The sequence below is a fragment of the Leucopleurus acutus genome (assembly GCF_964270905.1).
Source record: "Leucopleurus acutus genome assembly, chromosome: 19".
Lineage (NCBI taxonomy): Eukaryota > Metazoa > Chordata > Mammalia > Artiodactyla > Delphinidae > Leucopleurus > Leucopleurus acutus.
This window is the reverse complement of record NC_139161.1, coordinates 5,399,565-5,426,731: the sequence shown is the minus strand read 5'-3', so window position 1 is coordinate 5,426,731 and position 27,167 is coordinate 5,399,565. Positions and strand designations below refer to the sequence as shown.

At 48.9% G+C, this 27,167-nt stretch overlaps 1 protein-coding gene across 1 annotated transcript; it reads right to left on the bottom strand.

The window, feature by feature from the left end:
• Positions 1-17,339: 17,339 nt before the first annotated feature.
• On the bottom strand, positions 17,340-18,449 carry SSTR2 (somatostatin receptor 2; the record flags this gene model as incomplete). Its single annotated transcript, XM_082859879.1, has 1 exon — positions 17,340-18,449. One exon carries the CDS (start codon positions 18,447-18,449, stop codon positions 17,340-17,342), a length of 1,110 nt encoding a protein of 369 aa, XP_082716005.1.
• Positions 18,450-27,167: the final 8,718 nt, after the last annotated feature.

Here is a 27,167-nt window from a genome sequence, read left to right as displayed (position 1 = left end):
GTGCAAGAGGGTTCCCTTTTCTCCACACCCTCTCCAGCATTTATTGTTTCTAGATTTTTTGATGATGGCCATTCTGACTGGTGTGAGATGATATCTCATTGTAGTTTTGATTGGCATTTCTCTAATGATTAATGATGTTGAGCATTCTTTCATGTGTTTGTTGGCAACCTGTATATCTTCTTTGGAGAAATGTCTATTTAGGTCTTCTGCCCATTTTTGGATTGGGTTGTTTGTTTTTTTGTTATTGAGCTGCATGAGCTGCTTATAAATTTTGGAGATTAATCCTTTGTCAGTTGCTTCATTTGCAAATATTTTCTCCCATTCTGAGGGTTGTCTTTTGGTCTTGTTTATGGTTTCCTTTGCTGTGCAAAGCTTTGGAAACAACCTAAGTGTCCATCATCGGATGAATGGATAAAGAAGTTGTGGCACATATATACAATGGAATATTACTCAGCCATAAAAAGAAACGAAATTGAGCTATTTGTAATGAGGTGGATGGACCTAGAGTCTGCCATACAGAGTGAAGTAAGTCAGAAAGAGAAAGACAAATACCATATGCTAACACATATATAAGGAATTTAAGAAAAAAAATGTCATGAAGAACCTAGGGGTAAGACAGGAATAAAGACACAGACCTACTAGAGAATGGACTTGAGGATATGGGGAGGGGGAAGGGTAAGCTTGACAAAGCGAGAGAGTGGCATGGACATATATATACTACAAAACGTAAAGTAGATAGCTAGTGGGAAGCAGCCGCATAGCACAGGGAGATCAGCTTGGTGCTTTGTGACCACCTAGAGGGGTGGGATAGGGAGGGTGGGAGGGAGGGAGACGCAAGAGGGAAGAGATATGGGAACATATGTATAACTGATTCACTTTGTTATAAAGCAGAAACTAACACACCATTGTAAAGCAATTATACTCCAATAAAGATGTTAAAAAAAAAAAAAAAAAGCAGTGTGAGGGGCCGGACAGAAGATCGAGTTACGCACTGTTGCCCGGTATGATTGAGACATTTGGTGTTTGCCCTTCCCTTGGCTGACATGCCAACAGGATAAGAGAGCCTCGAGAGAGGTAGTCTTGACATCTTCACGTCAATGTCTATCAGCCTGTGTCAGCTGGAGGTGACATTTGTCGTAGAAGGGATGGTTATTTGACTTAACTGTTTGCAGATAACTGAGACCCTGCCTTCAACAAATAGCCCGGCAGGCGTCACACCTGATAGAGGGAGCTTGGATGTCTGGGCTACACACATTCTCAACACCTTGACTAAAAAGGGTGATATCGAAAAATCGCACCCCAAGCATGTTACCCTTAATTAGTGTGTATTCGAGTACCTACTGCCGTAACTAGCTCTGTGTTGGATGCTGTGGAGGATATAGAAGGTATTTGATGAAAAGCCAATGATTCTGACACAAGCTCTCACTTCTCTTCAAGCATCCTGCACTGTCTTTTCCCCTTTCCCACCATTCCACCCTAGCTGATGAGCCTTCCCACAGGTATGGAGACAACAGAAGTAATCAGGAAAGTCCTCATGTTAAATCTACTAAATCTAACTCTGGACCTCACACCTCCCACCTCTCAAAGATCTCACCCCCTTCTCTCTCCTCCATAATTTTCTCCTTCTCAGCTACATTGTTCCCATTATCTCAGAAATATTCCCTAGTGTCTCCCATTTTATAATCATGCCCTTTTGTCTCCCAGTCTCCTTCCAGCCCCCGCCCATTTCTCCTTTCCTCATCACAATGGATGGTCTTGACCTTTGGTCATTGCTGTCTCCACAAGGCGCCTTCCATTCTCTTCTCCAACTCCATCCATTAGGGATCCTGGCATCATCACTGCATCCACTAAAAGACCTCCCTCCCCATCTTGTCAGTTTCAGTAGTCACTTCTCAGTGTTTGGACCTTTCAGCAGCACTGCTGACCTGCCCCTTGTTGACACAGTTGCCTTTTGATTTCTCTCAAAACACGCTCCACTAGCTTTCCTCTTACCTCACTAGGCCTGTCTTCTCAATCACTCCCCCCACCCCCTCACCGGTACGCGGGCCTCTCACTGTTGTGGCCTCTCCCGTGGCCTCCAGACGTGCAGGCTCAGCGGCCATGGCTCACGGGCCCAGCCGCTCCACGGCATGTGGGATCTTCCCGGACCGGGGCACGAGCCCGCGTCCCCTGCATCGGCAGGCGGACTCCCAACCACTGTGCCACCAGGGAAGCCCCACAATCACTTTTGCTGGCTCTTCTTCCTTTGTGTAACCTCTTCACGTTGGATACACCCAGGCTCAAGCCTTAGCACTGGTCTCTTCTTGGTCTTCAATCCCTGTCTAGGTGATTCCATCCTGTCCTGTCGCCTAAAGAGTTAGAGCATTACTCCAGTGGTTCAGATGGAAATTATGATGGCAGTGGAAATGGAGAGAACGGAACAGATGTTTGCAGATGACTCCGACATTTGTTACTACAGCCCTGTGCTCCTGGATTATATATACATCTAGCCACCTCCTTAGACTCTCCACTTGGATGTCTAAGAGAAGTCTCAAATCTAACACGTAGAAAATAATAATTCTCTTCCTGCCACATCCATCCTGACCTCTTTTCTAGTCAACCCTATCTCAGGAAATGGTACCACCCAGTTATTCCGGGCTAAAACCCAGGAATTATCCTCCATCCCTCTCTCTCACTATCCACACCCAATCCATCTACAAATCCTATAGACTCTTCCTCCAAAACAGGGGTTGATGCAATTTAACTATGAAGAGGCAGATAGTCAGTGGGTTTTGCAGGGCCTGTGGTCTCCATTACAACTATTCTACAAGGCCCTTGTAGCAGGAAATCCGCAGCAGACAGTAGGTAAATGAATGGGCGTGGCTGAGTTCCAATAACATTTCATTGACAAAAGCAGTCAGAGGGCCAGTTTTGGCCCACAGACAATAGTTTGCTGACCCCAGATCCAAAATATGTCCCTGTCCTTTTCCATCTCCACTGTCACTAGCCGAGTCCAGGTCATCAGCTTCTCATCTGAGCCACTCGGATTACCTTTTTTTTCCTTTTAGTTTTTTTTGGTTTTGGCCACCCCACATGGCACGCAGGATCTTAGTTCCCAGACCAGTGATCGAACCCGCGCCCCCCGCAGTGAAAGCATGAGTCTTAACCACTGGACTGCTGGAGAAGTCCTTCAGATTACCTTCTAATTCCTCCTGATTCTACTCCTGTCCCGTTAGTGACTCTCCTCACTATAAAAGCAAGCTGAATCTTTCAAAAGTATAAATCAGGCCTTGTGTGTCGCCTGCTTTAAACCTCCAGTGTCTTCCCAGCCCTCTGGGTCAGGTTCCAACTCCTATCGAAGATCTTCAAGACCCTACATGACCTGGCCCCATCCCATCCCACCCCTCTCTTGCTCTATTCCAGCCTCACTGGCCTTCTTTCTGTTTCATAAACAAGGCTTGGTTCACTCTTTTCTAAGGCCTTTGCTCTGACCGTTTCTTTTACCAGATCTTCACATGGCGGTTGCCTCCTCTGAGAAGCCTGCCTGGGCCACCCCAATCTAACTCAGGAAATGTTAACATCTATAAAGCTCCCACTATATGTCAGCCAGTGTTATAAACTCTGAATATGAATTACCTTATTCAGTTCTCACAAAAAGCCCTCTGAACTAGATCCTGTTCTTATCTCCATTTTATTGAAGAGGAAATTGGGGCCAAGAGAGATTGTATAATTTGCCCCAAATGATTGAGGAAGTAGCAGAGCTGAGATATAAACCAGGCTGTCTGGCTCTGGGGTCCGTGACCTTAGGCACCTAAGTAAAGACAGGCTCTTTACTGTCTATGTATTTTTATCATAGCATTTGTCACTGTGTTGTGATTACATGTTCATTTATTTGTGCTTTTGTTTGTTGAGTGTCTCCCCTACAACAAAAAGCAGAGATCTCGTCTGTCTTTTATCTCATCAAATTCCCAGGTTCTAGAACAGTGTCTGACACACAGTAGACATTCAATACTTGCTGAGTGCATGAACAGTAATTTAACTTTGTAGCAAAGTAATTTATTGATATGCTGACAAATCTGTAATATTCAAAGTACACCTTACCTTAGAATTCCTATGAAGGAAAGGAATAGATTCATTACTCTAATTTCAGCAGTGTTGAATTAATTCATAATCTGATCAGCCCTCCCCTCTCCCCCAAAATACGTGAATTCTTTGGAATTTTTTAAAAATAAATTTATTTATTTTTGGCTGCATTGGGTCTTCAGTGCTGCACGCGGGCTTTTTCTCTAGTTGCGGCGAGCGGGGGCTACTCTTCGTTGCGGTGCGCAGGCTTCTCATTGCGGAGGCTTCTCGTTGTGGAGCATGGGCTCTAGGCGCGTGGGCTCAGTAGTTGTGGTGCACGGACTTAGTTGCTCCGCGGCATGTGGGATCTTCCCGGACCAGGGCTTGAACCCGTGTCCCCGGCATTGGCAGGCGGATTCTTAACCACTGCGCCACCAGGGAAGCCCCTCTTTGGGTTTTTGAATGTTACTTATGGAATTAGAATAGACTCCTGTCCGTTTAACCTTCTCATTCCCTTATCCTGTTGCTTCCGGGCTGTGTATGAGTGTGTTCATACACGTTGATACTCCAGGACAGCCATCCTGAGGGTCAGGATGAGTTCAAGGGAAGGTGGTCCCTTCCAGTGTGGCTGAATGTTTTCAACTTAAGGACAGATCTATAAGAGAAGTTGTTTTATTACAGTAATCCTGCCCTTGCCTTGCCTAGAGAAGTACTGTGGCCAGGCACCCGTAGCTGCCTCCGGAGAATATTCAGCTGTAATGATGACGGTTTGGTGGGGTATTTCCCTCTTGGATACAGCATAACTGGAGAAGTAGCTTGGGAGGAAGCAGTTTTCAAGTGTACCTTTCCTAGGGATGAGCCATTGTGAGGATCACGTCCCATCCTGGGATTCACACAACCTAAAATTATAAATGTCAACTAAGGGGGTCTTAGAACATTGAACGTTCAAAGACTCCAACTGGGGAAATCAGATCCCTGAGGAAACTGCAGGGTTTTAGGAGGAGGTATGCTTGCAGGAAGCTCTATTTCTACTGGGACGTGAAGTTTGTTTGTTTTTGTTGTATTTGAAGTTGTACTAGGTAAATCAGAAACAACCTGCTTGGCCCAAGGCTGGATGATAAAAGACTCTGAATCCTCAGGCTCCAGAAAGTTTGCAGTTTGGGTACTTGCAAATAGAGTTTGGGGGAAAATGCCACCAGTTGACTAGAATGTATTGAATTGCCTGGGCTTTTTTTTTTTTTTTTTTGCCGTACGCAGGCCTCTCACTGTCGTGGCCTCTCCCGTTGCGGAGCACAGGCTTCGGACGCGCAGGCTCAGCGGCCATGGCTCACGGGCCCAGCCGCTCCGCGGCATGTGGGATCCTCCCGGACCGGGGCACGAACCCGCGTCCCCTGCATCGGCAGGCGGACTCCCAACCACTGCGCCACCAGGGAAGCCCGTAGCCTGGCCTTTTTGATATGCTTTTGGTACAGGTGGCAGTTGTGGAAGAGTGCACTACTTGACCTTGGAATTTGAAAAATCGTGCTGATGAGTTTTCGTCTTGCAAAGGGAGATCATAAAGTTGCATTCTGCATCGGCCATGCCCAAAGCAGCATCTTTGGATGTTGACCACCTGGAATCCTGTGTGAGCGGGTGTTGCTCTAATCCTTCATCCCCTCTGCAGCTCCCAAGCTGTCCAGTGGTTATATTCTGAAAATCCAGTTTTTCTTCTCGGAATTTAGAGAGTGCTTTCAACGTTGGAAGGCCCCGAGGGCCTCTCAGTTATGCCTGTACCTTGGTGGAAGTTTAATGAGCCTGCTCCAGCTATTCCCGTAGACGGTGGGCAGCTTTGAGAGTGCTGGGATCCCGGGAAGGGGGCTGTCTCAGGAGGGGCCGCATCCTGATTCTCCATCCCTCACGCCATCCGTTCTGCGCCCCTCTCTGGAGGCTGCCCTCTCTGCACTACCTCCTTTGGCCCTCTTACCTTCTGGCTCTGGTTGTATTCAGCCACGGGAGTGTTCCCGACCAGGGCTCTTGGCCTCCTTAATCGATAGAAATTGATCAGAGGCCAGACAAGAAATTCAGGCAAGGCTTTATTGGGGTCCCTACTGCAGCAGCGGAGAGTGAAAACAGGTAACAGGTTCCCCTGCTCACTCGCCCTTTGAGCTGGGTCCTTCTATGGGGTGAGGGTGGGGTATATCCGGGGTTCGGCCCGGAGAGGTGGCTTGGGGGTTTTGCCCACCCCCTTGGTGGTGCTGTGTGCAGGCGGCCTGCACAGTACCCTGTTTTTGCTCCCAGCCCCTCAGAAGTGTCAGTTGTGGTTTTGGTCTTTTTGTATCTTGTTGTTCATAATTTGCCCCACCTGCTCATGAGGGCAGTTATTTTTAGTCCCTTACAGTTTCTTTGTATTTTGTTGCTTGAGGAGATGTGTGTTCGGGGGCAAGCAGTGCAGCAAAGGGCCCCAGGTCCCAGGTCCCAGGCCCCAGGCTGTCTCAGGAGGAGAGCAAAGGGATGCACTGCAATTAGGTCCCAGGCTGTCTCAGGAGGAGAGCAAAGGGATGCGCTGCGATTAGGTCCCAGGCTGTCTCAGGAGGAGAGCAAAGGGATGCGCTGCGATTCTGGCCGATTTACTTACAGGCACAGCTCCCGTCGGGTCTTACCTTCCTCGTGGCTTCTGCTCCCACTTGGCTGGTGAAGTCTTCCTTCCTCACCTGGTCTCCGGGCCCCTCATCCATCTCTTGCTGATTCCCTGACACCCCCCCACCCCTCTGTACGCAGCTCCTTCATTACATTCATTTTAGTTAAACCCCTCTGAGTGCGCCATCTGTTTCCAGCTGGACCCGTGAGCGATACAGATGGCTATAGACCCGGACTAGCGGCGTGATCCTCTCCCTCTGTTTAGCACCAGGCCCCAGGCCAAACCACGTTTTCACCCTGGAGGAAGAACAAAGAACTCAGCTATTTAGAACATGCCGTGAACCCTAAGTTTCTAGAACACTTGGACAATATGAGGCTCTGTTTACGGAGGTGAGACGTTATATCCCTGGTCCATTCGGGCAGAGACCGAAGTTTAGTTAGGCTTAGCCGAGGAGGAAAGCCCTCTAGCCAGAAGGGAACACTCTGTGTAGATAGAAATCGTGTAGCACCTTATCGGCAGACACATAATGCATTTACTTTTCTGCACCGGACTTGCTTTCACCTTGCATCACGTGGTCAGTTGTGTTAGTGCCAGCTGAGCTTTCCTGATGGCAGGATTAGAAGCCATGGTTTAATATTAGCCAATTTGGAAAATCCTTGGTGGTTTAAAAATCCAAAAGTTCCTGGTCTTCTCTTGCTGCGATTCAAGGTGAGGGGAATTTCATGTTTACTGGACACCCCTGTGTACCTGGTGATGTGATAAATTATTTAAAATATTTTATTTCAGGTAGTCTTTACACCACTCCGGGAGGTAGGTGGTGTGATCCCTATTTTGCAGACAGGGAGGCAGGGGCTTGGGAATGTCAGGCCCAGGCTCCAGGTCACACCTCCCATAGGTGGAAGTGCAGTGATGTGGTTAAGAAATCAGGTTCTGGGCAAGTGATGTAAGTACTCTATGCCTCAGTTTCCTCATCGATAGAATGGGGGTAACAGCTGGACCTACTTCATAGAGCTCTTGTGGTAACTGAATGCAATGATGAATATAAAGTGCTTAGAACAGGACTCAGTGCATCCAAAAGTTAGCTAATTTTCTTTTCTGATTTTAACAGTCTAATGCATAGTTAAGATTCTGTTTTAAGCACCTGGAAATTTTTGTTATGTTTTGATTTTGAGTGAAAGAAGTGATGAGAAGGTGATAAAAAGTCATTTTCTTTGACCTGATTTTAAAACTCTTGATATTTCTCTGTCATCAGTTTTGCTGTCAGCAAAGCTGACATGTCTTTATGACATTTTTAGAGCATCCCTTTCATCATCTGCTTTACAATGACTTAGTCATGCTATTTAAATCAGGTTACAAAATCTGGAAGAAATCAGATGAGGCCGTTAAAAACTGTGAACAAAATGGGACTCACTGGTGGTTGTTTTTTTTTTCTTTTGCTACTGGACAACTGATGGCTAAGACATCTAGAAAATGCTTTGTACACTCTTTTGGGGGCTGGGAGTTTTAAGACAAATTGTAAAATTCTGAAGTTTACAGTTCCGTGTTTTAGGAAACCTGGGGAGTGTGGGTTACGTCACCTAGGACTCTGGCCCATTTTCCTGAATCTCTAAAGTCTTTTCCGGAAGTAGGTGGGAACCGAGGTGAGTCTGCATAGCTGGCCTCTTGAACAAAGTTCACCCTGAGTCCCTTAATTGAGAGTGTGATTTCATGTGAAGGTAGTTTATAAAACAGTACCCTTGCAAAAATAAATAAAGTCACTAAAAAACTGTTTGCTCTCTGCTTTCTAGTATATAGAATCAATTATAACAGCAAAGATCGAGGTAAATTTATCTGACAGGAAACACATGCAATTACCAAGGCTGGTGCAGCTTATTTGAAAACACAAGCAGTATTAGCTATTTTGTCTAAATACTGGACGCTCAGGAATGACAAATTAGCAAAAATAACCACATTCAAGATATCACGAGAATAGTAAAAATATCTGGCTTCTGTGCACACCTGTGCTCGGCATATTAAAACCATCCATCGTGGCACATAATTAAAACTGTTTTTGCCATTGGGGCTGCTGAAAGCTTTTTCTGGATGTCCCAGGTTTCCTCATATGCGTAGAGCATGGAAGGAATCTCTTTATCTCCACCACCTTCAGAAAGGGGGGGCCAGGAACAATGCTGGGACCTCTCAAAGGAACAGAAAAGGGGGCGAATTGCACGTGAGAGCGTGTGTGAAGAGTCTTCAGTCTCCTTTGATGATGATTGATCTACTGTTTGTCAAAACCTGCTGTTGTTTACGGTGAGTGACAGCTGGGGAGTGATGGATAGATCAACTATGGAAGACGAGTGAAGGATAATTTAGGAAAAAGGCACTGCCCACTAGACGATCTTCACCACGTTCTAAACGTCAACACCACGCATTCCGCACTCTGTTCTTCCCTAGTGAGATGGTTCCCAGGCTGCTGGAAACTCGAACGGAGACTCCTCCTGGGGAAAAAGCTTTCAGATCATTTGGGTAGTTGAATCGTCTGCCGTTACTTTCTTTTTTGTAAATTTTTATTGGAGCGTAGTTGCTTTACGACGTTGTGTTCGTTTCTGCTGTGCAGCCTACTCGGGATCAGATAGGGTGAGCTCGGTGGCCCTGTGGGGCTGCGCTGGCTGGTTGCCTCCTCCAAACAGACAGGAAACCAGTCCTCGTTAGCAGGTGGTTCTAACTGGGAACCTTGTCCTCCCACTCAAACACGTATTAAACTGCTTCTGTCTGAGGTCGCGCAGTGATGGAAAGGATGGAGAGACGGGGAAGAAGAATGAACGAGGCCTGGCTCTGGACCATCCACCCGCAGGAGTACATGCCTCTCTGCTGTTCCCTTCAAAATCCATTCCCAGCCTCATTTAAAAAAAAAAATTTATTTAGGGCTTCCCTGGTGGCGCAGTGGTTAAGAATCCGCCTGCCAACGCAGGGGCATGGGTTCGAGCCCTGGTCCGGGAAGATCCCACATGCTGCGGAGCAACTAAGCCCATGCGCCACAACTACTGAGCCTGCGCTCTAGAGCCCGTGAGCCACAACTACTGAGCCCGCGTGCCTAGAGCCTGTGCTCCGCAACAAGAGAAGCCACCGCAGTGAGAAGCCCGCACACTGCAACGAAGAGTAGCCCCCGCCCACCGCAACTAGAGAAAGCCCATGTGCAGCACCGAAGACCCAATGCAGCCAAAAATAATAAATTAAATTAAATTAAAAAAATATTTATTTATTTATTTGGCTGCGCTGGGTCTTAGTTGTGGCACGTATGCGGGATCTAGTTCCCCGACCAGGGATTGAACCTGGGTCCCTTGCACTGGGAGCTCAGTCTTAACCACTGGACCACCAGGGAAGTCCCCCAGCCTCATTTTCTGAAAATGAAATGTCCCTCTCTATTTAAAGGTGGGCAGGTGGAATGCTCAAAAGGAGAAATCATTTCAAAAATTTCAAATTTTAAATGTAAATATTAGAGAACACTGTTTGGAAAGATGGACAGAGGAAATAAAGGAAACGAACTCTGATAGGCTAAGTTTTAAGAAATGTGCCCCTGTCTTCACTGCACCTCTGGACCCTTACTGACCTTGACACCCTTTAAGAATGGAGCTGCTTGGGGGCTTCCTTGGTGGTGCAGTGGTTTGAGAGTCTGCCTGCCGATGCAGGGGACACGGGTTCATGCCCCAGTCTGAGAAGATTCCACATGCCGCGGAGCGGCTGGGCCCGTGAGCCATGGCCGCTGAGCCTGCGCGTCCGGAGCCTGTGCTCCGGGGCGGGAGAGGCCACAACAGTGAGCGGCCCACGTACCGCAAAAAAAAAAAAAAAAGAATGGAGCTGCTACTTCCGTGCCTTGCTTTCGTTCTTCTCTAGCAATTAGGATTTACTTTATCAGTCCCGGAGGCTGTAAGGAAGCCCTTGAGATCCCAGACCCTCTAAATACCCATCTCCATGTTGGCCCAACAGCCCAGAACCATGTTGCCGATGGCAAACCAGATTTTGGGTCTGCTCGGCTGTTCTAGAGCTGTTCTGTTCAAGATTGAGGAGGAATGGGTTTCCTTGGTTGCAGAGATAGCCCCCAGCAACACGCCGTATGGCTGAGGATGCGACGGGTGCCACCTTCCAGTCCTCAAGCCCTTGGAGCTGGGAACAAGCAGAGGGGGTCGCGTGAAGGTGCAGGAGAGAAGGACAGTGAAACAGCTGTGGTCTGTCGCTTCCCGGAACGAGCCTGCGATAAACAGGGCCCATCCACCTGGGCGAGCTATTTAGGGGACTGTTTTATTTTATTTTGTTCACTGATGAATCATTTATTCGAACAAGACAAAAACGTCTCCACATTGTTTCCTTTTATACAGAAATTGGAACATTTCAAATATATTACCTTTTCTCTTTTTCAACAGATCTTATTTGAGTCTGGTCCCGGGAACTTCTTTTCATTCTAGGATTCACGTTTTAGTAACACACATGCACCCATTACAGCCAAAACAGCACACTTGAATTTCGGAGAGTCATTCATTATTATGGTGACAGTACCAACATATGGCAAAAGCCCTCTGGCTCTCCCCACCATGTCCTTCTTTTCGGGCCAGTTCTCGCCTTCTTTGTATGAACCTCTATCATCAACTTTAACATTATCTCCTTTAGTCAGAAATTCGATGTCTCCATTATCTTTCATGAACTTTGATTACTCTGTGTACTGTTGGAATGTCGGAGACTATTTTAATCTGCAAAAAAGCGTTTAAGTGGAAGCCAAAGTGAGTCTTCATCCAGTCTGAGCCTTTGCTCCACCAGTGTCTAGACTCCCAAGTTGACAGTGCAACTGGGACTAAGCTAACTTTAGATAACCTTGAGCATGAACCCTGGAGACTCCTGTTCATCAAAAAAGGCTGTAAGAAGACATTCTTCCCCATCACATACTGGCTGGTACTTAAAATGCACGAGACGAGCTGACGTAGGCATCCCGAGCCATGGAAATGGACTGGGGTGGGAGCGGCGGATGGAGGGAGGACTTCTTTTATCTTGAAGACACTCTTTTGTGGAAGTGTGTTCACAGCTGAGAAGGAGAACTGTGATTCATTTTCTCGGTGGCCGAGCATCTCAGCTTCCCCCAAAATGTTCGACCTAAGATTTGCATTAGGAAGCGTGGCGGCAGGTGGGGAAGGCCTATGAAAACACTGTCCTTGATGAGAATCAATTTAAAATTATTTGGAGTGACTTTTCTGCAAAGAAGTTGTCTTGTTTTTCTTATACAAAATTATTGCTGTGAGCAGGACCTTCGCTTTAGGTTGGTTGACTGGTGAGGATGGTAACCCTTTTGCCAACCCTGGTTTTTTTTTTAATTTTTTTTAATTTTGAGGTGTTATTGCGGGGACAGCTGGCTGGGGCTAGGTGTGCAGTGTGTGACCTGGCATGGAATCCTCCAGGTGAAAAATTACTGCAGGCACAATATCCCTCTCCCCTACCAGAAAAAAAATGACTCAAGGGCTTCCCTGGTGGCGCAGTGGTTGAGAGCCCGCCTGCCGATGCAGGGGACGCGGGTTCGTGCCCTGATCCGGGAGGATCCCACATGCCACGGAGCGGCTGGGCCCGTGAGCCATGGCTGCTGAGCCTGCGCGTCCGGAGCCTGTGCTCCACAACGGGAGAGGCCACAGGAGTGAGAGGCCCGCGTACCGCAAAAAAAAAAAAAAAAAAAAAGACTCAGTATCCTTAGACTTCAAATGAGTTAGTCAGATTCTAGTTCTCTTCCTCAGTTGAAAGCCTTGGAGAATCTCTGCATTGGAGGTCTTGCCCAAAAGATACAGAAGGTGCGTTGTGTGTGCACGTGAGTGTGTGTTACACGTCCGCATGCATGTCATGTGCACACGTGTGAATGTGTCCTTCACGTGTATGTGCATCACATGTGTGTGCATGCGCTCCATTGCGTCACCCGTGTGTGTCTGAGCGCACCCAGTGCAGCGAAGGTACCAGTTGAGCTGAACTTGAGAGCCTTGGAAGACAGTCCATTTCTCCGGAGTAGTGGGATTCTGGTTAATGTTAAGAAAACAGCTAAGGCTTTGTTTTGTTATTTGAGAAGCATTTGGGGTTCTTGTTAAAAAACAGTGTCCATGAGAAAAAATATCGGCTCTCTCAGGAATGACTATGTTGCCTGGCCTGGAAGATGAGGGGTCTCAGAGGAACTGATTCCCAGCCATCGGCCAGGTTGGGGGCGCAGGACACACCGTCCAGGAGGGCATTGCTGCTCCTTTGTGGTATCTGCTGCGACTACACGTAGTCCTGCTACTGGTGGCTCTTCTTCTCTTGAGACTAGCAATCTTCTCTCAGGGGCCCCATACTGGCTACCTAGTAATCTTTTCTTTGTAAGGACCTGGGACCCCTGTGTCTTCTGTGTCCAGGCTACAATAGCCTTATTTGGTAGCTCACAGCACACCCCTCTTTCTCTCTTCGGGGACTGCCACTGCCAAGGGACCTTCTCTACTGCTTAAGGGATTGGAGGTCCCATCACTGAATAACTGGAGTCGGTACAGCCCTGGGAAGCCGTTTCAGATTTCTTTTTAAGTGGGCCTTGCCTCCCATTCCTCGACAGGCTTTTCGAAATGGATGGGGCAATTTTATCTCTAACCAGTACATTCCTTTTCTGCTTCCAGTCCTTGTAGGATCAGGGTCACAAATAAGCCCCCTCTCTGGACCAGACACATATCCTGGCAAAGAGGTCTTTTCCTCCCCCGAGTCTGGCCCTTCAATGATGCCAGGAAAGGAGAGAGATGAAAAAAATAAAGGCTCTCCTTCTCCGTGAAAACTCCCTCTCTGCCCACCTGGACCTGAGCCTCTGTGTCATCAGCTTTCTCATGCTGAACACCTTTGTCCTACGGGAGCAGATGTTCATGGAGCCCAGCGATCAAGCTACAGCGTTTCATTTAATGACATTATACTCACTTTCAATCTTAGGAGAATCGATCATGTTTTCTATTTAACTTGGTTAAGTCTTGGTTAATATTTAGCTCTGTTTTGAAGCCTAGTCCAGATATCTACAACCTGACACATGTAAACGAGGAAACTAGGTGCCCAGCCTGTGTTCAGTCACTGCCGAGTTAAAGGAAAGGGTGGGCAGTCACTGCAGTTGGCGGTGGGAGTGGCAGGTGTGAAAGCTTGGCCTTGAGCTGTTATTCTTAGCTCTGATGGTCTGCCGACTTGGGTAACTGCTATAAAAGCTTTCTAGCTGTAAGCAGAATACAGTCCCTGGTGCCTACTTTCTAGAAGAGCTGCTAGGGAAAAAAAAAAAAAAAATTAGAGGCTCTGTCTATGAGAATGAAAGTTGTTTTGCTTCTAACATATTAGACGCAGAACAACTACTTAGGTGAAGGTTCGCTTTGCTAGAACGTTTGATAGGAAATTTGGTGTTTTTGAATCTGGCAAAAAATATGGATTAGAAAAGTGGCTGATTATAAGTTATTACTTATAAGCCCAAATGCTTGGTCCGCTAAATATTGTGATATTTTTTGTGGTGATGCATGTTTCAGAAACACTCATCAGACCTTCTGCATCATATAAGGAACCTTTTGAAGGTTCTCTTCCACCTTTCTTCAACAAGGCCAAAGTTCGTTTCTGTCTTTCATTGTAACTTGATGGTCTCGATTGGACAGCCACGTCTGGGGCTGATTACGAACATCTACCTCGACAACCACCTACTTGCTGCCTTTGTCATTGACCAGGCTGTACGCTTTTCCAGCACGAGGCTCCTACTTAGGGCAGCTGGGGCCGAAAGCTTCAATACCTGTGTTCTGTCTTGGAGGAGAGGATGAGTTTGTGTAAGCAGACTCCAGCTCACTGCCAGCTCTGAATTCCCAGCCACCAGCCTCCGTCTTCTTCTCTGCCTACCATTTATGAGAGATAAATAAGTTTATGCAAAAACAAAAAGAGGTACAATTATAAGATGACACTGTAGGGAAAGTTGTTACACAAAAATGCATGCAATAAACTATTATATATAGGATGGATAAACAACAAGGTCCTACTCTATAGCACAGAGAACTTATTCAATATCCTATGATAGGATAGACCTAGAGTCTGTCATACAGAGTGAAGTAAGTCAGAAAGAGAAAGACAAATACCGTATGCTAACACATATATATGGAATTTAAGAAAAAAAAATGTCATGAAGAACCTAGGGGTAAGACAGGAATAAAAACACAGACCTACTAGAGAACGGACTTGAGGATATGGGGAGGGGGAAGGGTGAGCTGTGACAAAGCGAGAGAGAGGCATGGACATATATACACTACCAAACGTAAGGTAGATAGCTAGTGGGAAGCAGCCGCATAGCACAGGGAGATCAGCTCGGTGCTTTGTGACCACCTGGAGGGGTGGGATAGGGAGGGTGGGAGGGAGGGAGACGCAAGAGGGAAGAGATATGGGAACATATGTATAGGTATAACTGATTCACTTTGTTATAAAGCAGAAACTAACACACCATTGTAAAGCAATTATACCCCAATAAAGATGTTAAAAAATATATATATATATATCCTATGATAAACCATCATGGAAAGAATATAAAAATATATATATATAACTGAATCACTTTGCTGTATAGCAGAAATTAATGACTTTGTAAATTAACTATATTTCAATTAAAAAAATTTTTAAATGCACGCAGCAAAATCACACATGATTACTCAGGATCAGCTACGAGTTCTGCCCAGCAGAACTCAGAACTGCCCAGCAGTCACAGCTAATGGAGCGTGACTCCTTCTCCTTCTCTTTTCTTCTTCATAAAAACAAGCAAAAGAAAGAAGTGCAGCGTCCTTCTATCCTTCAGTGTCCTTGTCCTCGTGTCCTCTTAGACTGTCCCAAGCTATGGCATGAACCTCACCAAAGTTCCAACCCCATGTCCAATATTACTCAGCTCTCTGTGTTAACTGAAACGCAAGCTAACATCATATTCCACACAGGCCCCAATGTCCTATCATCTCTCCTGATACCTTTCTCACTACATCTGCTTAGGTTTAAACCGCTCTTCACCACCCATGAGAATGGAAGGTAAGTAGTAGCTTGCATAACCCAAATGCTCAGATATCCTAAAATCAATGGAGTACATCACTTTTTACTCTCTCCTGGCATCCAGCCGATCTGTCTTCATAATTACATGTTGAGTGGAGGCTAGGATTATTCTTGGTCCCTTGGAATCACTTCTCTAAGTAAATGGCAGCGTTTATGCAAAGACCCAGGAACATCACATATTACAATAATGGTAAAGTTGGGTTTAAAGCATTTCATTGCAAATCTTTGCTTGTTTTTATGAAAGAGGAGAAGGGAGGAGGAGGGGGCGTCACTGTCCATTAGTTGCGGCTGCTAAGAGGTCCTGAGCTGACCTTGCAGCTGACCTTTCCTTTGGTAACCTTGTGGGATTTTACTGAATGCATTTTTTTTTTTTTTTGGCATGTGGCATCTTAGTTCCCTGACCAGGGATTGAACCTACGCCGCCTGCAGTGGAAGCGCAGAGTCTTAACCACTGGCCTGCCAGGGAAGTCCCTATGGCATGCGTTTTGTGTAACAACTTTCCAGATAGTCTCATCTTACAATTGTACCTCTTTTTATTTTTGCTTGGATTTATCTATCATTATTTATTGAACTTATCTTCTGGGCCACGGTGCTTTTGGGAATGAGGTGGCATGAGTTACATATGCAGATAGAAGAAAAGCAGCACCGTAACCACAGGTGGAGCTCTTAGTCATTCTGTCAGGCAGCCCTTGCCTAGGGAGCCAGAAGAGGCAAGCTCACTCCTAAATGTGGTATAATTGATACGTGAGACACTAAGAGTGAGGCTTTCATACAAACCTAGAGACGATGGCATCCTTGCAAACACCCGAGCGTGTACTTCTTTGTACTCTGGAAATTGTGATCAGCCAATGAAATGGGCATCATCTCTTTTCTTATTGCTTGTATACAAGCCCATCTACAATTTCAGGGACAGAAAAACGTCACTGATGGTGTGAAGCGCCTGTCTGTAACAGTGCTTGAGGAGTAACCCAGGGAATCCGTGGATTAAAGGTCGACGTTTAGTGTGTCTGTTGTGGGTGAGCAAGGTGGCATGGCCATACTTTTACTTTCTTTTTTTTTTTTTTTTTTCCAAAAACATACGGCCATGTGAACATACTGCCAAAGCAAGAGAGACCCCTGAAGCTTAAACTTTATTGGCTTCAGGGTAAGTCCATTCCTGCGGGTACCATATTGAAATAAATGTCCACCTATACTATGCACATTTGAACTTTCTACTTGTGTACATGAACTCAGGAAACGTAGGTCATGACTATACAGGGACTAGATAGGAACAGGCAAGTATAAATGTAAGACCACAAGACTACATATTGGGCTTTAAACACACAAACACACAGATAGGGTTTTCTGTTTTTGTGGAACTTCAGTGTCTCCAAAGATCACCTCTCCAGACTCTGAATTGTCTGCCTGCATTTAAATGTTCACTTTAAGGGGGAGGTAATCAGCTTAATACATTGTCATTCACTCAGACAAGCCGGACTCAAACACCATTCTCTGAAGTGGACTCATGCTGAGCACTTCCATATTCTAGAAGCCAGGTGACAGGGGAGGGAGGGAAGGAGGTGGGGTGCGGAGCACACAGCCGGTCGCAGAGCTTGGCGCTTGACTGATTGATTTTTCAGGCAGTTCAGATACTGGTCTGGAGGTCTCCATTGAGGAGGGTCCTCTGGGTCTCCGTGGTCTCATTCAGCCGGGATTTGTCCTGCTTACTGTCACTTCGTTCCCCGTCGTCTGTGCCGCTCACCTTGACCAAGCAGAGGACATTCTGGAAGCTCTTCTTGAAGTTGTCAGACAAGAAGGCGTACAGGATAGGGTTGGCACAGCTGTTAGCATAGGTGAGGGCCACCACAAAGTCAAACATGCCCTTAAGGGCTGGGGTGGGACTGATGGCCACGGACACCGAAGAGACATTGAAGATGTAGAAGGGGAGCCAGCAGAAAATGAAGACGGCCACCACGATGGACACCATCCGCGTGACCTTCTTCTCAGACTTTTTCCTCTTGGAGGAACCCACTCGGATTCCAGAGGACTTCACTTTGATGATAATGAACAGGTAGCAAAGACAGATGATGGTGAGGGGCACCAGGAACCCCAGGATGAAGGCGTAGATGATGAAGCCTGTGTACCACGCCCCGGATTCGCCTGGCCAGTTGATGGTGCAGCTGCTCCTCCCCCATTGGTTGCTCCGAAGGCCAGCATATATCATGATAGGCAAGATGACCAGCAGAGAGACCCCCCACACAGCCACGTTGATCATCTTGGCTGTCCGGGGTCTCCTCCACTTGGCCGACTTGATGGGGTGGACCACAGCCAGGTATCGGTCAACGCTCATGACTGTCAAGCAGAAGATGCTGGTGAACTGATTGATGCCATCCACAGTCATGACGACCCGGCAGATGGCCTTGCCAAAGGGCCAGTGGACCAGAGCCACCTGCATGGCCAGGAAGGGCAGACCCAGCATGAAGAGTTCGTCTGCGATGGCCAGGTTGAGGATGTAAACGTTGGTGATGGTCTTCATCTTGGCATAGCGGAGGATGACATAAATGACAAGCGTGTTGCCACACAACCCAATGATGCAGACCACAAAATATATGAAGGTGAGGACTGCATTGCTGGTCAGGTCATAGTATGGCTCTGTTTGGTTGGAAATGTTGGCTGTAGCCACAGAGCCACTGAGGTCGAATGGAGAGGAAAGCCAAGGTTGGGTCCCATTGAGTAGTTCATATGCCACATCCATGGCTGCCTGACAGCTTAGGCTAGTTCCCACCAGCCAGAGACCTTATTCTCACCTTCGCGGGTCCTGGAGGCAAAGGATCCACTGTGACACCTGCAAGGAAAAAAGGAAAATTGATTCATCAGTCAGAGGCCACTTAAGTTCTCACCAGCTTTCCGTGTTTCTGGGTTGCCTTGTCAGATGCTCTTCAATTGGAAAGTGTGTTATCTTTCACATCAACGTGAGCCTACCAGCCCATTCTCATCAGCGTGCAGGCGTTTTGAGTTGTTTGTCCACTGGGGGGAAAGGGTTTGAGTCAAGTCATCAGAGTTTATCTTGTCACCTTTGGTGATGCACACATGGGAGTTGGCGGTGGCTGCAACACAGCGATTCCTAAGAAGCTAACTGGTCCGGACCTCTCCAAGCTCTGTAAAAAGGCAGAGCTTGGGAGAGATCTGACCTCAGAGGAGTCTGACGCCGGCATTCCTGGCCTTTTCCCCTTGAGGAAATCTATGTTGGCTTGTCGACTGCTTTGGGGTCTTTCCATTCTGAAAAATCCCATCGTGGAAAAATCCCAGACTTCAGAGGTGAAAAAAACCTAGGGTCCACCCATGGAGCCCACGTGACCCCGCGCCAGGCACTTAACCGCTCTGACTCTCATTCGTTACAGTGGAGGTGTCATGAAGGCCAAGTGCTGCGGTGGAGGTGAAAATGCCCAGCACTGTGCTGGCTTCATCATCAGAACTCTAAAAAATTTTATCTTGTTTCCCTTTTTCATCTACCATTTTACTTATTTCTAATTTATTGAAAGCTGCCTACATGAGGAACCAATTTATAGTCTTAACTATTAAAAATAAAGATCTGGCTTGCTTTTAGTTTTCAGATGTATGCTGTAGCTGATTTTTGTTTCTTCCGTTTTTGTTTCTCGTTACTCCGTGCTTGACCTCCTCATGCCTCGGAGAGTCCTTGCCCAAGTCCCTCGGCAGGATGCTCATCTTTTCACACCCCAGAGAATTTGCCTGTGATCCCCTGATTACGCATAGAAACAGGAACTGGTGTGAGGGAGGAAGGCTCATTCACAGAAGTGAGTTCCAAACACAGATGTCGCTCGTTCACATCCGCTGTCCCCTTGACCTTGCCAACCATCCTATGAGGTGGGGATAATTATCCCCATTTTACAGATGAGGAAACTGAGGCTTAGAGAGTTTAGGGAACTTGTTCCCATTCCCTTGTACATCATTGGTGGAGCTGGGATTTGAACACAGGACACCCAGGTCTTCTGCACTTTTCGCAGCATCACAGCTGCTGCTCAGTGGACTGGAAAACTAGTGGCTGATAACCGGGCTTTGGTTTGAAGCAGCTGACTCCTGTTTTACCTCCATGCCGAGAAAGTAATTGTAACACTGTTGGCTTGGCCTAAGATATAGAACAATAGCTCATCACATAATTAAATGATTTATCTACGGTCATTCAGAAAACATCACTGGGGGGCTTCTTTGTTCTGGATACCAGGGGTACAGGAATGAACAAGATATGGAGGTGACAACTTAGGAGGGGAGACAGGAAGGATGCCAACTCTTACAGGGTGTGAGTTGCATGGAGATATGAACAAAGGATCTAAGAGTGCCTTTCTCTGCTGGGGGATTCAGAGGAGGCTTCACATGAGGAATGTTTGAGCTGGGTCTTGAATACATGAAGCCGGGAGGGCAGGTAAGAGGTCATTCGGGGAAGAGGGAGGCTGCAAAAGGGGTGATGTGCTGAGCTCATAGCGGGAATAGTTCATTTGGTGGACACATTTCCTCTGAGCAGGGCGCTTTTCCTGGTGCCTGAGTGAAAACTGGAGATAGCTCCTTTCTGCTTGGAGAGACTGCTGATGAGTTATAGGGGACTTAGCCAGCAACGAATGCCTCAGGATGCTTGCCCACCTCTGCCTCCGGTTCATTCTGCACCGCCAGGCGCATTGCTCATCCTTTCTGTGCTGATTTCCCCACTACACAACTGCCTGTAGAGTGGGGTCTGGGCTTTGTGACTGATCTTTCTGCAGGGTGCTTTGGGGACCCCGGATTCAATGTCTGCACTGGGTGAAAAGCATAAACTGGCAGCTGTTAAAAACAGAAGCTGTGAAGAAACCATCTTTGGCATCCCTGGGTTAACATAGGTTGTTTCCAATATCATTTCCATCTGTTTTGCTAGTTACTTAAATTCTTCTGACCCAGAATCTTATTTAAGGCGCCTGCATTGGAGTATACATTCATCACTAGCATTTCCAGGGTCCCATCTATGTGATGTGCAAGGTCACACTCCTATGTCTGGGTAAAACTGAAGACCTCTGGGCTGCAGAAGCCCTGTGTAGAGCTTTGGGGATAGGGGTGATGATGCAGGCAGGTGAGGGTGGGTTGGTTGAATGCTGACCTCCAGCCCTGACTCTGCCTTTTCCGCTAGAGTCTCACACAATGGGATGGAATTGCATAGGGTCATTTTTTTTTTTTTTTTTTGAAATTAGGCTGAGAAGCTGCATTCTCCACTTTTGAGAGAGGTAGCAACAGACAGAGTTCAGAGCTTGGTGAAGGTGGCAGAGATGGTAAGCTGGGGAACCAGTCCGGAGTGAGAAGCCTCCTCCAAAGAAGAAATGAGTTTGAATCACAGTGAATCTTATTGCATCAACAGCGAAGTCAGCTGCCTACGGTCTCTGAGTGACTTTGCTTCATTTGTGTCTCGTTGAAAGTGGAGTCCAATGCCAGGCATCCTTAGTTGCTGAATTGTGGTTAAATGCACCAGGAAGTTTGGTTTTTCTGCTTTTTCTGGTTTTTCTGCTAAGAATTGTTAGATCCTGGACATGCCTGGTTGTTGGTTTCCTCTGAGACTGACTCCAGCTCTTCTGGAGAGGAGGGTGAGAATGGTCTAGAGCATCCCCTCCCCTCCCGGAGGGGCTGTGGTTCCCAGCCTAAGAATGTTGGGATGGGGACCACGCATCCGGGGTGGTCCTAAATCCTGCTCAGCTTCAGTTTTTCCCTTCTCCCCAGCATCTTTCCCTCCATTCAGGCCCCACCCCACTTCCCTCGGGTCTCCTAAACCCCAGTGGGTCACCGGGCGGCTGAAGCGTGAGCCCCACAGGTGGGGGGAGACTCAATAGCCAGGTGCCGGCCACCGAGGTGCTGGTGCGCCTAGGAAAAGCCGAGGCAGCGCTGGCTGAAGGGCAGTGGGGAGAGGTGAGACTCCGGACCGCCCAGCTGGCTCTCCAGGCGGGCACAGAAAATCCTCCTCTGCGCCATCCACCTCGCTGGCCATCAGACCCAAGGGTTTCCTGAAGGATTCCCTTCTATTTCCAGGAGGAGGAGATTAAAGATTGTCCTGCCAGCACCCTTGTCTCTGAAGGCAGAGAAAGGCCGGGGCATCAGGCACAGCTGGGAGCGGGCGACAGCCGCTTGGGGATTTGGCCGGCGGCTCGCGGGGCGCAGGCCAGTCAGAGATTCGGTCTCTCCACACCTAGGCATCCTGTTCTCTCCGCCCGGGCGCTGGGGAGCAGACCCTGCACCGCTCGGGATCCGTGTCCCAGGCCCGGCGAGAAAGAACAAGGGAGGAACCCCTTTCCTGCTCCGCCGCTTCCCACTCACAGGCTCGGATCCCGGGTGCGCGTCCGCAGGAGCCCCGGCGGTGTCCCCCGCCCCGGCCTCGCTCTCCTCGCGTCCCGGCTCTTTTGCGGGCGAATGGGAGAGAAACTGTCGCCGTCGAAGCTGTCACCTGGACACTCGACTGGGGGACCAGGACCGCACAAGGGCGCACGCCACGCACACCAGCATGCAGCTGTGCGGACACGTCCGTTCCAGCACACACGACCCACGGCGCCCCACTCACGCCGGGACACCCGCTGTCGTTCATTCCCACCAAAATCACCCCCAAAAACACTAGGGTGGAGAACCACGCACCGGGACCTACAGTCGGGCACACCGACGTGCGCACCCCCATGCAGCGCAGACGCACCCAGGTGCCCAAGTGCTTGTCTCTCTCTCTCTCTCTCTCTCTCTCATACACACACACACACACACACACACAGTTCACCTTTGCTTTTCCGCTGCAATCCGCCAACTCGGCTCGCCGGCACCCAGCGACCGTCCCCAACCCAGCCGGGTGCGCAGCCACTTGGCCGGCGCTCGGCGTCCAGAGCTGCCCGCTCCGCTCGCGAGTCGCACCGCCGAGAGCTCGCTGGGCCCACAGATCCCGGGCGCCGAGCCGCGGACTGAGGCTCCGGGCGCGAGTGACGGACCGCGCGCGCGGGTGGCTGCGCCGCCTGGACTGGCCGTGCCGAGCGCGGGCCCCTCGGCTCATTTCCCCACGCCCCCCCATTACGTCACGGCAGCTCGCTCCGCCCTCCCGGTCCTGTGGGCGGACAGGGGTGAGCCGCACCGAGAATCCTGCGGGGGGCTCCGGGCGGAGGTCGTGGGCGCCCGGGGTAGAAGGGGACGCGCGTGCGGGGCGCGAAGGGTCGAGCGATTTCGGCCTCCCCAAGACCGGTGGCAGGGACACGCGCTGTCTTCCGTCCGCTTTCACAGAGTCTGTTCTGTTTCACCCAGCCTATTTCAAGCAGCTGGAGTGGCGCCCGGCGACCCAGACTCGCTCCGCGACCTCTGCCATCTCTGCATTCAGACAAGTTTGCAAAGCAGTGGGTCATCCCCGGGTGCAGGGCCAGGGGATGGAGCGGGAGAAAACGGGTCCGGGGAAGGCCCTTCTCCATGCGGTGACCAACGCCCCTCCGCATAGGGTGTGAGCCCGCACTCGGGTTCCAAAATTCGGGTGCGGGAGCAGTCAGAGGTCCAGCAAGGGAGCGTCTCATCCCAGCCCTCCCAGCTTTCCACAGCTTGGAGACGCAGTGGCCGTGCAGCCCGTCCCCTACCTTAACCTTGACCGTGGGCACCTGCTGGTCGGACTCGGCACAGCCCCTCCTCTTCCCTGCTGTGAGGGAGCAAATGCATACAAACGTGCATGAAGTAGGTGCTGTGTCCCGTACAGGTAGAGCTATTTATTTTTTGACTGTGATGATTCAGCTTCTGTTCCAAGTTTAATGTCATAATTTGTCCTGCAGCCTCTCCTTCCTCACCCTCCTCCAAGTACACACACGCACACACACACACACACACACACACACACACACTCACCATCCTGAGTACAGTATTAGAAGACGGGAAAACAGAAAGCAAACGCCAACTATAGTTTTTTTCTGTGGGCTGAGCTGGCTCTGACTGTGCTATTATCTGATTTGCAATTCACCAGTGAAAGTTACAGTCCAGAGGCTGGTTAGCAGGTACGGTGAGCCCTAGAAATGGGTGAGTGACCTGGGAAGTTGGAACCACCAGGTAAGGTAGCAATCAACTGCTAGTTTCTATCTGGGCAAGTCTGTGTCTTGGGGTACCCACCGCGAGGGTGGAAATCAAGGGTTATCCTTGGATGTGTCTCTTTCTGAGATGTCAGTCTAATGGGGCTTGAATCGTTATCCGGGTAGCTCAACAGAATAGGGGTGCCCCTGCTCACCACCAGCTGGAAGAAGGAGGGGTGGTCATAGTACCAGGAGACAGAGTGGAATTGAGCTCAAGAGAACCCTGCATGCTTGGGGGGTCGGGGGGGACAGAGCTGCTGCAGTAGTACCTGTTGCAACTTCTAGTTTAAAACCAATGACCCAGGGCTTCCCTGGTGGCACAGTGGTTAAGAATCCGCCTGCCAATGCAGGGGACACGGGTTTGAGCCCTTGTCTGGGAAGATCACACATGCCACGGAGCAACTAAGCCTGTGCGCCACAACTGCTGAGCCTGCGCTCTAGAGCCTGCGAGCCACAACTACTGAGCCCACGTGCCACGCTACTGAGCCTGTGCGCCACAACTACTGAAGCCTGTGGGCCTAGAACCCGTGCTCCGCAACAAGAGAAGCCACCACAATGAGAAGCCCGCGCACCGCAACGAAGAGTAGCCCCCGCTCACCGCAACTAGAGAAAGCCCACGCGCAGCAACGAAGACACAACGCAGCCAAAAATCAATAAACAAAAAATAAATACATTTAAAAAAAAATTTTAAAAAAACCCAACAAAAACGAATGACCCAACTGGTTTCCAGGAAAAGAGGAAGAAAAGGAAGATCCAGGAAATGCCTGTTCCGGTCTCAAATTCCTTTCCCGGGAACCATATTATCTTTTCAAAGGTCTTGAGCTGTTGGTGCCAAACTCCTGTGTTGTTTTTTGAAAAAGAATCGGTTTTCTAACCTATACAAGAAATGAACCAGTGGCTCTCAATGTCCCCCTTCCCGTCCCCTCCCAACCCTCAGGGTAACCCTGATGCAACAATGCTTTTGTTTTAGTTTTATATAAGTACTACCAGCAAAAGCAGACTGCCCCTGATGGATCGGCTGAATAACCGTCTCCCTTCAAGGCAGCTGGCTGGGGCGATTAGTAGTCGTCTTGGGTGCAACCTCAGGGGTTTCCCAGGTGAAATTCAAAACTGCCTCCCCTGGACACGGAGGGCAAGAAGAGACGGAAGAAAGGTAGCCACTGAAGATTGGTGGGTGGCAGTTTTAAGAAGCAAGAGAGTCACACGTGAGGCTTATCTTGGGTGCTGCAAAATGCATAGATCTCTGCTCCCGCCCTCCAGAATCTTAGACATTTATATAAAGGCCTTAAGGGGGTTCAGTCGTGTGTTCATTCTGGATGGTCTCGACAACACATTGCTCTGAAGGCTTTGAGATGGTTCCTAGCAAGGGAATGTACATTCCAAGGACGGGGGAGGGGGCACCGAGCCTCAGATTGCCCTGGTCCGGCTCTCAGGTCAACCGGCTGTCATGTCTTCTCCAAGACCTCCTCCAACAATGCTCTTTATCTCGGATGATCTGATCCAGTGAAATCCCCCTTCGCTGTCCTTTCCTTGTGAAGCCTCCTCTCCCCCGCCTCCCCATAAGACAGGTGGGGTGAGTCCAGCCTGGAAAAAGTACTGGCCTGATCCATCCACCTCAGGCACGCCTGTCTCCACCGCAGGGCTGGATGACTGGGGTCTGAACAACCTTGACCTTGACAGCAGAAACTGTGTAATCTAGAACAATTGTTGGTTTTGTCCGGACAAGGGAGGCTTCCCTCTCCCGGCTTTGAATGACTTGAGAGAGCTGTTTGATTTTGCTGCCACCTGCACTTGGCGGCTACCCTCAGGGTTCCGGTCCCTCTTTGAGTCCTGATGGCTGTTCTTCCGACTTCCCCTCCATCTGCCAAATGAAGTCTGCACTGTCACCGGTGGGGCTGCCTCCCCTTCCTCTGCAGTTTGCTGAGTAACTAAGTAACCAGACCTTGAGCCAGAAAAATAGAAGGGCTGGAGAGGAGATAACCTCCACCCTGGCTTGTTTGATATCTTTGAAGCAATTAAATAGTACCTTTCCCTCGTTCAGCGCTTAGCAGAGAGACAATAGACAGCGGGAAATTAAGAACAGGGTCAGGACCAAGGACAGGACCAGTGCTCTGCCTGTAACGTGGGGAGATGCCGCCGAGGTCAACCTTCTGTGAGAAGCTCACAGCCCAGGGGCTCTGATGTGAATACAGAAGTCTCAAATAGGTCATTGTGTCTCTTAGTGGTGTAATAAATTAAATGGGGGAGGAATCGTGACCCTGCAATCAGTTTAATGGAAGGAAGTCTTGCAGTTAAGCCTAGAGGAAAGCCGGAGAGCCCTGGGAGGAGGCTTGGACCCGGCTGGGAGAGGTGGATGCCCATCCCAACATCCAGGGTGGTTTTTACTGTCTCCATGGGAATGCCAAGGCGGAGGCTCGTCACGTCTATAGATGTGGGAAGGGCAGCGCTCCTGGGGCGGAGAACATACAGATGTACAGAGGAAGGGATGGTCCCCTGCGTGTTGCTCATGTTACGTGGACTTCTTGGGATACTCCTGTTTTCAGCTGTTCTGTCCCTTGTCACCCACAAACCATGTGCCTCTTACCAAAATTGAGAATGTCAGCTTCCGCATTCCGTCTCCGAGGCTGCATCTTGTAACCAGTGGCACGAAAATCCCTTTCTGACATCATGGTCCTGATGGTTAGTTTGGAAAATATGACATATGGTCACCAGAACTCTCCTAAAACTCTGACCTTTTGGCATGGTGGGTTGAACAGTCTCTTTAGATACAGAAGGGGTTAACGTGGGCCCTTTCATCCCCTCTCCCTTCCCCAGCCCTTGACAGATAGGAGTTTGGCTAGACACTCAACCATTTTTCTCTATGAGATTCCTCAATCCATAGGGAATGCAGTGGCTGAGTGAGTGAGCAGACGTCAGAACCTCTCTGAAAACCACCCCTAATAAGTCTAGACTCAGGGATCATGGTTAGAAGACAGTATGGTTTAGACAGTGTTCCTTTTTCTCTGCCCTCCCCCACTGGGGTAGAACTGCACATCAACATAGAATCCTGGATCGAGAAGGGACCTTAGAAATGCTCAAGTGTATAGCCCGTGTTCCATCATTATACAGGTGAATACATACCAGGCTCAGAGAGGCCCGGTGACTTGCCCAAGGTCACCCAGCTAGAGAGTGGCAAAGTCATGCCGAATCAGCTCTTTTGGATCCCAGGCGCCTGCCCCTCCCATGGGGACACGACCCTGCACGATGAGTGTGGGAAAGCTGGAGGAGGGGGTTCCCAGGTCTCCCCACCCTCCAGCCCAGCACTTTCTTCCATCCGTATCCTTTTCCTGATAACCAAATCCTTGTAGTTCTCACCCTGGCCTAGATCCTTT